This window comes from Lutjanus erythropterus, chromosome 4, assembly GCF_056507025.1.
Source record: "Lutjanus erythropterus isolate fLutEry1 chromosome 4, fLutEry1.hap2, whole genome shotgun sequence".
NCBI lineage: Eukaryota > Metazoa > Chordata > Actinopteri > Lutjaniformes > Lutjanidae > Lutjanus > Lutjanus erythropterus.
This window is the reverse complement of record NC_139320.1, coordinates 36,093,042-36,105,143: the sequence shown is the minus strand read 5'-3', so window position 1 is coordinate 36,105,143 and position 12,102 is coordinate 36,093,042. Positions and strand designations below refer to the sequence as shown.

The following is a 12,102-nucleotide window of genomic DNA, read 5'->3' as shown; positions in this document are numbered from 1 at the left end:
TCCGGAGGATCCGTCAGGAATGTTTAGGAGTTCCTCAAAGTGTTCCTTCCACTGCCCAACAATATCCTCAGTCCGGGTGAGCAGTTCTCCTCTCCTGAAGGAATCAGCCAGCTATGCCCTGCCTCCCCTTCCTCAACTACTGATGATTTGCTAGAATCTTGCTCAGGGCAACTCAAAGTCCTCTCCATGGCCTGTACCTGGACTCCTCCCATACCAAAGTTTTTGCGACCACAACATATTGTTTGGTGCAGCTTTCTCTGAAATATTTGGGGGGAATACAAACCAAATGTTCTAAGCAAGAAGCCAACAGGTATTACTGGAAGACTGTCATTATCCAACATACACATGCTGACCGGGAGCTTGTTGTCCTCAAGGAAAAATTAATCTGCTTATGGCTATTAAAACGACAAAGGCAACACAAGAAGATGTGCTCTGTCCGTTGTTTATATGCAGAGAGATATCTCAATAGGGAATATAGCTGTATTATGAGGCCAATGTGTCCTATCACACAATTTAATTTACCTTCCCAAAATATGCAAAACCCTTCCTTCCAAATTATGGTAATGAATACAGTTTCCTCATCTCATTCTCGAGAAGAGACGGGGTTTATACAAAGTCTGGGAAGTTTATAAAATGCTTACTTCTAAGCATTGCTTTCAAGGTTAGGAATATGCTCGAATTTGAATATATTTTAATATATTCACAGAAAACACTTGATTTTCAACATAATCTGGGATCTATTTTAGAAAGCAGGTATAAGAAATTCTGATCCTAACTCAGAGCTCTGAGTTAATGGACCCTGAGAAAAAACAAGATGAAGAGAAGAAAAAAGTTTTTAGCTCCAGAACAGCAGATCAAAATTAATTCAGTAAACCCTGAGTATGTTCCCTTGGAGGGGGAGCGAGTATGTGAAGTGCTGACCAATATAAAAAACTTTACTGATGATGTTCTGTGGTTTAAACTCTACAGATTAAAATATCTGTCACTGCAAAGGCCAAACAGACAGAAGCTGGTCTCCTCCACAAAACCCATTAATGAAAGTCATGATGAAGAATCCAGATGCTGCCTCTCCTCTTCATCTCCTCAGTGTGTGTCAGTGTGAAGTTTGCTGTCTGCTGTGGTCTGAAACATCCTCACTGTTGTAAATTGTCAGAGTGAAACATGTAAATGATCCTGCTGCCTTAATACAAAAACATGAATATCACGCACCATTTCATCATTATATAGACTGAGCTGAATAAAGGTGTGGATTTTTATCCTCAGAGGACAATATTTTATTAAAGAAATAAACTATTATTAACAATAAAACTAAATAAATAAATAAATGCATAAAAATAAGAACCTTTTCCTAAAATACTGCTGGTTCTGTGCTGTTGGAATTTTGAATCTGAAGCCTGCGGTACACCTCAGAAGCTTCAATGAACTTTTCTTTTGAAGCTTTTAGTGCATTTTGGCCTTAATGTTAAATTGAGCAGGTCACTACGATCATCTGTGCCTGATGGACTTGGGTTTGTCATGTTATTAGTTCAGCATTTTTTTTATACCAAATAAAGTGCCTGTAGGGGATTCCTTTGAGGTACATTTAATAAAAAATTTAAAAAATTATGATTAACTACAGACAGTCAGGCAATTGATCGTGATTAAATATTTTAATCGATTGACAGCACAAATGTATATATACATATAGACTTGATTGTAAACTCACAATTTTATCCAGTAATAATGTGTTTGGTTAAAACAGGAGCAAATTCAAATATTGTCACTGAAATGTTGTTAAAGCACATTTGGACTGAACACAGCCTGTTAAAAAAGAAACTCACTCTCAAACTATCTTCTGCAGCTGCACCACAAACCTGCTGCCTCAGAAATGTTAAAATATCAACTCCAGTTCCAAATGAATTATGTTCCATCAGTGTGACCAATCACATCACGAGAGACAGGTAATAGTAACTGATCCAACAAAAGTGCCCCCTTAGGGGGGCACCAAAAATAACAGGGGCTTCCCAAGGCTTTGTCTGCTCTGAGGTGGGCAAAATTATTACATTTGCGTGTTAACTAAAATCATAATTTATGCAAAAGAGTGTATGGCTTCAGTCAAAAATAGTAAGCTACTTAACACACTACACCTCCGTGGTCTATCAAGCTTTGTGATAATGAATCATGATTATTCTTTTGGTAAGCATGAGTGTGTATAAGCCTGTACTCTGTTGGGTTGTCAAAAGAAAAAATGTTATATTAGAAAAGAGACATTTAACCAAAGGGAAAGGTTCTAAGACTATAAAGAATTTAATGTACAGTAAATCTTTAGAATTAATCTTTTATTCTTTTAGTGTAAGTGTGCAGGCTGGAGGGGCTCAGCTTTTTGTAGATACAAGTAGGGAGGGCGCCAAGGAAAAAAGGTTGGGAGCCACTGCTTTAGATAGTCGTGAGTAAGAAACTTACGTCCTCTGCAAATTAATGTACTTCAATACACGCTTTGACATGGGGGGAATGAATGAAGAAATGAAACAGCGTGTCTGGATCTATAAGAGGGAGGAGACAGAGAGAAACTCAGGGTTTGCTGAAGAAAACCTGCCAGTTAGCAGGTTATGTTCACAGAGTCCGTTTCCATGGCAACATACCTCTCTCTCTGGAGCTGAAAACCCAGAGTTTCACTCATCTCAGGGTTAACAAAGTCAGAGTTTTCACTATACCCACAGTACACAATCACTCATATAAACCACAACCAAAAAACAAAACAAAAAATATTTCAAATGTAACAACATCATATTTATCATTCGTAGCTATTCCTCTATTGATCCCTTACTATGGGAATTAGTTATTGTTGTGAGTATAAAAGAATTTACAATTGCATTTATAGTAACGATTTGGACAGTTTTGGTTTAAGAACCTTTAAAGTGCTTGAATTTTACTCTTAGACGGTGCTTGGACCCTGAAGAGAGATCTGGAGATATTTCATCACAATAATAGTTTTTTAGAGGAAAATTAATAAAGATATCACAGGCATTTTGTGATCTATCCTGCTTGAGCACCTGTAGTGTAACATCCTATACTTTGTGCAAGAGGGCAATCACTTTCAAACTTTCTGTAGTTTCTACTTTACACAATGATCTCTACATGAAGAGCCATACAGATCAGATGTTTGTACAGGTGAACCTGCTCGGCCTGTCTTTCCCTGGGCATCAGTGTTGAAATGAAAAGCGCAACATGCACAGTGGTTTCCTAGTTACAAAAACTCATGACAGCTTTCAGTGTCTTTTCACATCGCTGCAGATCTGATAACGTCATTTTTGGCACGTGTAACATCTTGTCGGGACCACTAAAGCAAGCATAAATCAGGCTTCAGATTCCATGTGCTCAGACACAAGTGTGAACATGTTTCAGACTCAAAACACTGCCACTGATGCAATCTCTGTGTTTGGGACATTTTGGAAGGGCTTCTTTTTCATCAGGCAGAATATACTTAAGAGAGAGAGTTTTGACATTGGGTTCTGGCGAAAGAATATATGCATCACATATTTTCCGACAACAATGAAACTGAGCAGTATAAGCAGACTTGACAAGAATAAACCCTTTTATATTTCATTATGCAAAAAGGAATGAAATCACCCTAACTTTTCTTTCTTCAGTTCACTGTATTTGTCTGAACTGTCAATATTTCATTTCTTCTTCCTTCTTGCTCTTCTCTGCCTGTCTCACTGTCTGTCTGCATGTCTCAAGATAAACTATTTATTTATGATTATACAAACGGGATGTATAACCAGTTAATTTAGATCTCTATAACTAAATAACCTATGCTTTAACTCAGCATACTCACTATACCTCTCTGTTTGTATCTGTATTTCTGTCTTTTGCCATCTGCACATTCAAGGGCTTAATAGAATATAGGGAAACATCCAATACTCAGGGGCTTTAATTATCCTGAATCACAATTCCCCATGGACAACTGGGATACAATTGCAATCTCTTATTGTTCACTTCTAATCAGCTTGTTTTCAGAAACAATAAGGTTGACCACTTTCCCCCTGAGAGCATAATATACTTTGAGTCTAAGATCTTGTTAAAGGCTTAAAAGAAAAGGAGACAAGTGTATCACAATACTGAGCGATCTGTCTTAGGGCACCTCTGTCCTTCTGCTTCTGAGCGTCACACAGGGACATATTAAGTGAATAACAAACCATACATGACCCGAGGCAGCACAACATACAGCATGTAAAAGTTTCTTTGCTGTACAATCTGTGATGCTTTGTTTTGTGGCCTGTGGGCATTTTCATCATAATGATAAGCACAACATCCTAATGACTCATTAATGGCACCATATCTATCCTGTTTAACCTGTTTAAGAATAAGACAGAGCAGAATAATGACAGACAGTTTGTATTTCAACATTAAATAAAAACTTTAAGACTGGGTTACACCAGCAAAGATTGATTTAATCTAAAATTAGTTCTAATTAGAGTTTAGAAAACCAGGTTGAAATGAATAAATAGTTTTAAATTAAACAGAACTCTGTTGCACAATTAAAAACTAATCTCGGTTTAGTAAATCAAGTTTAAATGATGTTTAGTGATTTTAGTTTAATCAAAATGAATACATTTTAAAAAGAATTTCCAGTGTTATTGAGACCTAGTAAGAATAAAAGAGGGGAAAAATGTGAACTCTTGTCTGCTCTGTATTTTTGAACAAAACCAAATGTGCCATTGTTCAGTAGCTACCTAAAAGGTTAACAAAATGTTCCACTGTTTTCTAGCTGGCTAAGACCCAGTCTAAGACAAATTTAAGGTGAAATTACTATGATTTTGAAGCAAATTACTTACTCTGTAGGTCAGGTAACACTACAATATATAATATACTCACAGTATATTAAAAACTGCTTACTTTCTGTAATGAACCTTATGTACCCTTATGTCTGTTTTCCTCTCCCATAGGAGTTCACTGTGTATAAGTTTTGTGTGTGTGAGAGAGTGTATTTTTGTGTGTCAGTGTGTTTGACAGGTATGTAACTTAGTTTAGCAGCCCCTTGTGACACAGGTCTCCAGCCTGCCTCTTCACATCACTGAAGGATGAGTTAGGCCTAGTCAGGCATGACATTGTGACATGACACAGCTCATGTCTTTCTCCATTATGGCCAAGTGCTGCTTCTCTTACCTTGTTATTGTTGTTACTGTGAAACTGGGGGCTCTTTTTCCATTGACCACAAGCCCAGGGGAAGTGAATTAAATCTGACAGTTGTGATATGAGGCATGGAGTATATATAGGCTTCACGACAGCATCTCCTACTTGACACTAAAGACTGTATAGCTCGTCTGTACAGTGTTACAGCAATGAAGATGCAGCACTTGGAAGGTGTTTGCTGAACTTGTATTAGAAATAGAGCTTTCTGATGCTGTTTTATTTATTTGTTTGAGCTACAGCTTATTTTCCAGTGCTGACTTTATTGGATGTTTTTGTAGATACTGTTTTTGTTTGAATGGGGTCATAATGTGCTATTTTCTGTGCACTAGCTCTGGCAAATTGATTGGTGCTTTGCCAGCTTATAGGGTGCTTGTTTGGATAATTATTCACTGTTTTTATGGGCTATCCAGACATCTATGACTTGAGCTGGTATTGTGTGCACAAACATTTGATACAAAGCCAAGGCATGAGAGAAAAGATGAATCATTTTTGGATCAGATCAGAGCAGAGTATTCTACAGAGAAGGAGGAAGCTTGTGTTTTTGAGTCTCCTATGGTGTGCGATTTTTCTTCCCTCCCATCAAGACCAGAGCCAACAATGCAAAATAATCCCAGGTTCTATGCCCCTGCCTGTGCTGGAGAAAAAGGGGGACATCATCTTAGGGGGACTCTTCTCCCTTCATGACATGGTGGTGGAGCCCAGTTTGTTCTTCACCTCCACACCTCCTCCCACACAGTGCACCAGGTAAGCCATTTTTAGCAAGTCCTCAAACTGCTGCAGCTGCAAACTTGTTATTAAGCAACTGTAATCTCTGCTTACATGACCAAATGAGGCACAAATCTTGCTTCTCCAGTTATATGCGTAAGTGTTAAAATAAAGTTCTTTTTTGCAAAGCGTCACATTTACATTTCAATGTTTACTTTACGTCTTATTCCAGATTTAACTTTCGGACATTTCGTTGGATGCAAACTATGATCTTTGCCATCGAGGAGATCAACAGAGATGGCAAACTCCTTCCCAACATCACACTTGGATATAAGATCTATGATTCATGCAGCACACCCCATCAGGCTCTGAGGGCTGTCATGGAGTTAATGAGGAGTGAGAGGGATTCATTGGCTGAAGGAGAGATACTGAGCGAAGGCGCCTGTCAAGGGAGCGTACCAGCAGTGATAGGAGACGGAGGCTCTACTCAGTCTCTCGTAGTGGCCCGTTTCCTGGGAGTTTTCCATGTGCCACAGGTAATTTAGTCATTGCTATTCAACTACTGTGTACCAGTAATGGGCTGTAAATGTAGGTGTGTGTGCATTGCTTTTAGCAACAATATTTTTCTTGTTACTACCACTGAGGTGGGTCAAAGTTGTCTAAAATTCAACATATGTTGGCTTTGATATTTGAGTATTGTGAATTAAAGGCATTTTCATGTAGATGCCCTGTTATTGTTGATAATAAATGTAGTCTGCAAACTATTTCAGTTTGGATCTCTTGTCTCTGGGTAGCCATAGTGCCTGGTAGATGAGTATATTTGTAAGCTAACACTATGTTTTTGCCAACAACGTAATAGCTACAAGTAAAGGTGGTGATGCACAGGTGCAATATGGGTGTGGGCGTCAGAAACTCTACCATGCATCCTGGTGTATGTAGGTACTCCTGGTGTGGCCCTGCAGGCAGGAGAACTCAGCTTTCATGATCATTATAGCACACATCAAGGGATGTATTGTTTCAATTGACCACATTTACCATCAACAGTGACTGGATATTCACATGAATGTGCCAAATCTTCCTTTCATGTCTAATCAACTGATTTAAGAATCTTTTAATGTTGGACATTGGAAAATGTTTCTTCGAGTAGTTCATTATTAAATTACCACTTGTGTTCTCCTCCATTCAGGTTAGTTATTTCTCCAGCTGTGCCTGTTTAAGTGACAAAAACGAGTTTCCTGCCTTTTTAAGGACCATGCCCAGTGACTTTTTTCAGGTTTGAGGCAGCCGACACAGTTATGTTACTGACAATTTGATGTATCTATGAAATACAAACGATTCTGAAATGATCTAAATGACTGTCTCTTTCTTTCTCTTACTTTCTCTAGGTAGATGCATTAGTGCAACTTGTCAAGCATTTTGGCTGGACTTGGGTGGGTGTCATTGCTGGGGATGATGCCTATGGCCGTGGTGGGGCAAACATCTTTGCCGATGAGGTGGGTCCGCACACAAATTAATAAAAATTTAATCAGAATAAATTGTCATTTTGTAATTTTCAATACATATCTTATTGGACATGAAGTTGTCACGTATCTCCCCTGTTGCTCTCTTAGGTTAGGAAGTTAGGTGCTTGTGTTGCCCTCCATGAGATCATACCTAAGAACCGAGCACAGACTGCCATTTCATCGATCATTTCCAAGATCCACTCCTCCGGGGCTCGTGTGATTCTAGTGTTTGCTGTGGAACAAGATGCTGTCGCATTGTTTGATGAAGTACTCAGGCAAGTTTGGCATCTTTAATTTTTTAATTATACAAGTTTACTCAGTTTGAATTTCTCATGTGTTTGTCATCCACATGTCTTGAATTTAGAGAGGGGCTCACTGGGATACAGTGGCTGGCCAGTGAGGCTTGGAGCACAGCTGCTGTCCTTTCCACCCCCAAAAAGTATCACCACATCCTGCAGGGTTCGATGGGATTTGCCATTCGGCGAGCACACATCCCTGGATTGCAAGACTTTCTGCTTCGCTTGCATCCCTTGAGCCCAGATGCCCTTGAAGATCCTTTCCTGGTACCCTTCTGGGAAGAGGTGTTTCAGTGTAGCCTATCTGCACAGGCTGAAGGTCAGGAACGTAATGTTGTGGGTAAGCCTCCATGCTCTGGAGCAGAAGAGCTGGGAAGTGTGAAGAATATCTATTCAGATGTGTCACAGCTAAGGATTTCCTACAATGTCTACAAGGCCGTATATGCAATTGCCCATGCACTCAAGGCTCTGAGAAGTTGCGTGAAAGGAAAAGGGCCATTTCCTCAGCAGGCCTGTCCAGACACAGACAATATACAGCCATGGCAGGTACCATACCAGATTAATAAAAGATAAAGTGATACAACAACATTTTTTTTTAGAGATTTTGGTGATATTACAAGATGATGATGTGCACTTTTTTTTCCGTATAGCTACTTCATTACATAACACAGGTAGAATATGTGAACTCATTTGGTGATGAAATCAAGTTTGATGAGAATGGTGACCCTGCAGCCATGTATGACCTGGTCACCTGGCAACTGACACCAGATGGAGAAATAAAGTTTGTCACTATTGGCAAATTTGATGAGACAACCACAGTTGGAAAGCAAAAACTCCATATACAGGAACAGAACATTGTGTGGAATGGCAACCAAACCACAGTAGGGATCTCAATTGAATAAAACAACTGGATTGCAAAATAATATTTTTATTATGTAACTGTGTTTTGGCAAATACAGTGTGTGTTTCCTCGTTTGCTCAGGTTCCCTTGTCAGTATGCAGCAGCATTTGTCCCTCAGGTACCCGGAAGGCAATCAGACCTCACTTCCCTATCTGCTGCCATGATTGTGTGGTTTGTACAGCTGGGGAGATTAGCAATCAGACTGGTGAGGAAAGGCTAACTGCCCACAATGTTTAAAAGTCTGACTTACAGTTGCAACAGTAAAGTTCTGCAAGTGAGAGCCATGTAGGTCCCACTGTTTACCTATGGTGATTTCAAGCAATAAAAATCAGTGTCTTTGGTGTTGGAGGTAATGTTTTTGGCAACACATATGTGAAAAATAATTGAATTTATGTATGCAACCTAGTCAGTTGTCCCTACTGACTGTTGCATTTAACCTGAAAAAATATGGTGCTCATCTCCAACAGTGAGAGATGGGGAGGTGTAGGATAAATGTCAGTCTCAATGCTACAATGTGAATTGCATGTTCCAATTACTGATGACAACATAAAGTATCTACAAGACAAAGATCAGTATTTTTTCTGTTATTTTTAGATTTTAGAATTACTGGCGCTCCCAGGTGCTATAGTGAAATATAAAGTGGGCGCTCTAGGGTGCTGTGAAGTTTAGAGAATTTTTAACGTAAGGATGAAATGTTAATTAACGTACCTGGCAAGTCACAAAACTATTGACACTGCATATATCAGTAAAATGCTCACTGACATATTTCTTTTGTTTCTGTCAAAATAGGCAATCTTGCAATACTATCCAGATGGGGTGACAACAACATTATTCTAAAGTCAGCAGTGACATGAAACATGATTTTTGATTTAACCAAAATGAAAATCTTTCCTGAACCTTGACCCAAATGCTTTTGTTCCATAATCCTAACCCAAATCAGGATATTTCCTTACCTTAACCAAAGTGTTTGTGTTGAAGGAGTCCGGATGCAAATCCTGGACTGTGGTGTTTAATCTGAGTACTTTATTCACCCAATATCCACCCCAACCAGGTGGACTCCAGTGCATTAAAACCAAAGAAATGTAGTCACTGCAGCATAATTAACATAATGAAAATAATTTAGCCATATACAAATGTAATTTTTAGGAGGTAGGGTTTGATAAAGCTACAGTATAGCAGCTAAATACTTCTCCTCTTTCCTTTAGATGCCATAGAGTGTGTGCGCTGCCTGCCAGAGTTCTGGTCCAATGCTGAGAGGACAGCCTGTATCCCCAAACAGGTGGAGTTCCTCTCCTTTAGTGACACTATGGGCATCACTTTGATGGCTATTTCCCTCATTGGCTCCTTCTGTACCTGTGTCGTGGTCTTCATATTCTCCTATCACAGGACGACCCCCATTGTCAGAGCCAACAACTCTGAGCTGAGCTTCCTGCTGCTCTTCTCCTTGACTCTGTGTTTCCTGTGTTCACTGACCTTCATCGGCCGGCCCTCTGAGTGGTCCTGTATGCTGCGACACACAGCATTTGGCATCACCTTTGTCCTCTGTATCTCATGTATTCTGGGGAAAACTATAGTGGTGCTGATGGCTTTCAAAGCTACACTGCCAGGCAGTAGTGTCATGAAATTGTTTGGGCCTGTGCAGCAAAAGGCAATCATTTCCTTTTGTACACTCATCCAGGTAAGGACTTTTTTATGTGCTTTGAATAGATACGGGTGCATTTATTCCAAGGTTTGATGAAGAAATATTTCTTTCTATGCAGGTAATCATCTGTACAGTATGGTTGGTTGTTGCGCCCCCAACTCCACGCCAACTGATGCCACGCGAGAGTGCCATTGTCATTCTCTTGTGTGACGAAGGTTCACCTGTAGCATTCGCTCTCGTCCTTGGCTACATTGGCCTGCTGGCCTGCCTCTGCCTCCTCCTGGCCTTCCTGGCAAGGAAACTTCCAGACAACTTCAACGAGGCCAGACTCATCACCTTCAGCATGCTCATTTTTTGTGCAGTGTGGGTTGCCTTTGTTCCTGCTTACATCAGCTCTCCAGGGAAGTACTCCACAGTCACAGAAGTTTTCGCCATCTTGGCATCCAGTTATGGACTGCTGGGCTGCATCTTTGGACCAAAGTGCTACATAATCCTTCTAAGGCCAGCAAAGAACACGAAGAAACACATGATGTCCAAAGTTGTCACAGACAAATTTTAGAAGATCATCTTTATGTACATTTTATGAAGTTATTTTTTTGTCTTTTATTTTCCAGATAAATACAATATATCCAAAATGTGTCACTCTATGAAGAAAAAATGTAAATAAGTGGTGGCAGAGATGAAGTTGTTAAGCCTCCTGTACTTGAATATGAACATTTCCATTTCACCACCAGATGGTAGTAGTGTGCTATCAATGCTACCTTCTTTTTTCTGTATGCCATTTTCACTCATATTCTACAGTAAATTCTTACATTTGGTGTACTTCAGTGGTTTCAGTTTATGCATTTATTTGGTGGTGAACACTCTTAGAAATAAAAATGCTAGCTAGAACCATAACCCTATAGGAGAACCCCTGTCCGTTCCTGGTAGAACCATTTATAGGTACCATTTACAGGTTCTACTCAGAGACCTATTACTCAAAACCTTTCCACCTTCTATGGGTCCTGCTGAAAACCTTTTAATATCCCAGTGGTTTTATCTAGGACGCACTGAGGAGGTTATGCCAAGATTTTTTTTTATTCTACGGGTTTTATGCAGAATCAACCCCGGGGGACTTACTCAGAACCCTTTGATATTGCAAGAGTTTTATCTAGAACACACTCAGGTGATTCTACTGAGAACCTTTTTATTTTCCAATGGTTTACAGGGGTTACCAAGAACCCTTTTATATTATGTTACAAAAAACCTTTGACAAACCCTTGATGAAAGAGTTCTTCAGGGCTTTCCACCATCCTTGACAATCTCTTCCTTCTAAAAAGCATACTTATGATTAAAATGATTCTCAGTGGAACATTTAGTCTCACAAAGAACTCCTTTGGAACCCTTATTTCTAAGAGCGTAGAAATAGCCATAGGCAGTATAATCATAGAAAGAATATTAAAAAAAAAACAGTGCACCATCAAAAGAGGTGTTCTAATAATATGAATCTCATGTTTCACTCCCATGTTCAGGACTTTTAGGGGAAAAAATCATGGTCAGTCAGTCAACAGTTTACAGGAAACATGAATCAAACAAATGGTTTCGTCTTTCCAGCAAGACTCCTTGGACGTTCTCAGAGGGAACTGTGAAGGACAGCTTGTTGCTAGATCTGAATGGGATTTGGCAGCAGTGTCCACGCTTTGACCTGAGATAGAATGATGAGGCCCAGAGTTTCTGAGGTATGCTCTGTGGAAATCCCAGCTGTCATTGGTTAATTAAATTCCCATACTCCAGAGGCCCGTACATATAAACATCACGCCTGGCTGTTCCGTACAATAACAAACAAAAACGTCAGACATTTTTTTTCTGTTCTCCACAGCTGCTCTCGGGCTAACATTGATT

General features: G+C 39.6%; 1 protein-coding gene across 1 annotated transcript; it reads left to right on the top strand.

The window, feature by feature from the left end:
* The first annotated feature begins 5,309 nt into the window (after window positions 1–5,309).
* LOC146328807 (extracellular calcium-sensing receptor-like) lies at window positions 5,310–10,816 on the top strand. Its single transcript, XM_084716506.1, has 10 exons — window positions 5,310–5,919; window positions 6,113–6,416; window positions 7,067–7,153; window positions 7,266–7,373; window positions 7,491–7,661; window positions 7,751–8,224; window positions 8,329–8,559; window positions 8,661–8,784; window positions 9,785–10,257; window positions 10,340–10,816. Exons 1-10 carry the CDS (start codon window positions 5,573–5,575, stop codon window positions 10,778–10,780), a joined length of 2,760 nt encoding a protein of 919 aa, XP_084572632.1. The 5' UTR covers window positions 5,310–5,572; the 3' UTR covers window positions 10,781–10,816.
* Window positions 10,817–12,102: the final 1,286 nt, after the last annotated feature.

Bases quoted from the DNA above. Each gene is read 5' to 3' on its own strand.
- LOC146328807 (XM_084716506.1), top strand. From the start codon at position 5,573: ATGGGCTATCCAGACATCTATGACTTGAGCTGGTATTGTGTGCACAAA. The intron at 6,417-7,066 runs GTAATTTAGTCA...TCCTCCATTCAG, and splicing joins GAGTTTTCCATGTGCCACAG to GTTAGTTATTTCTCCAGCTG. The intron at 8,225-8,328 runs GTACCATACCAG...TTTTCCGTATAG, and splicing joins ACAATATACAGCCATGGCAG to CTACTTCATTACATAACACA.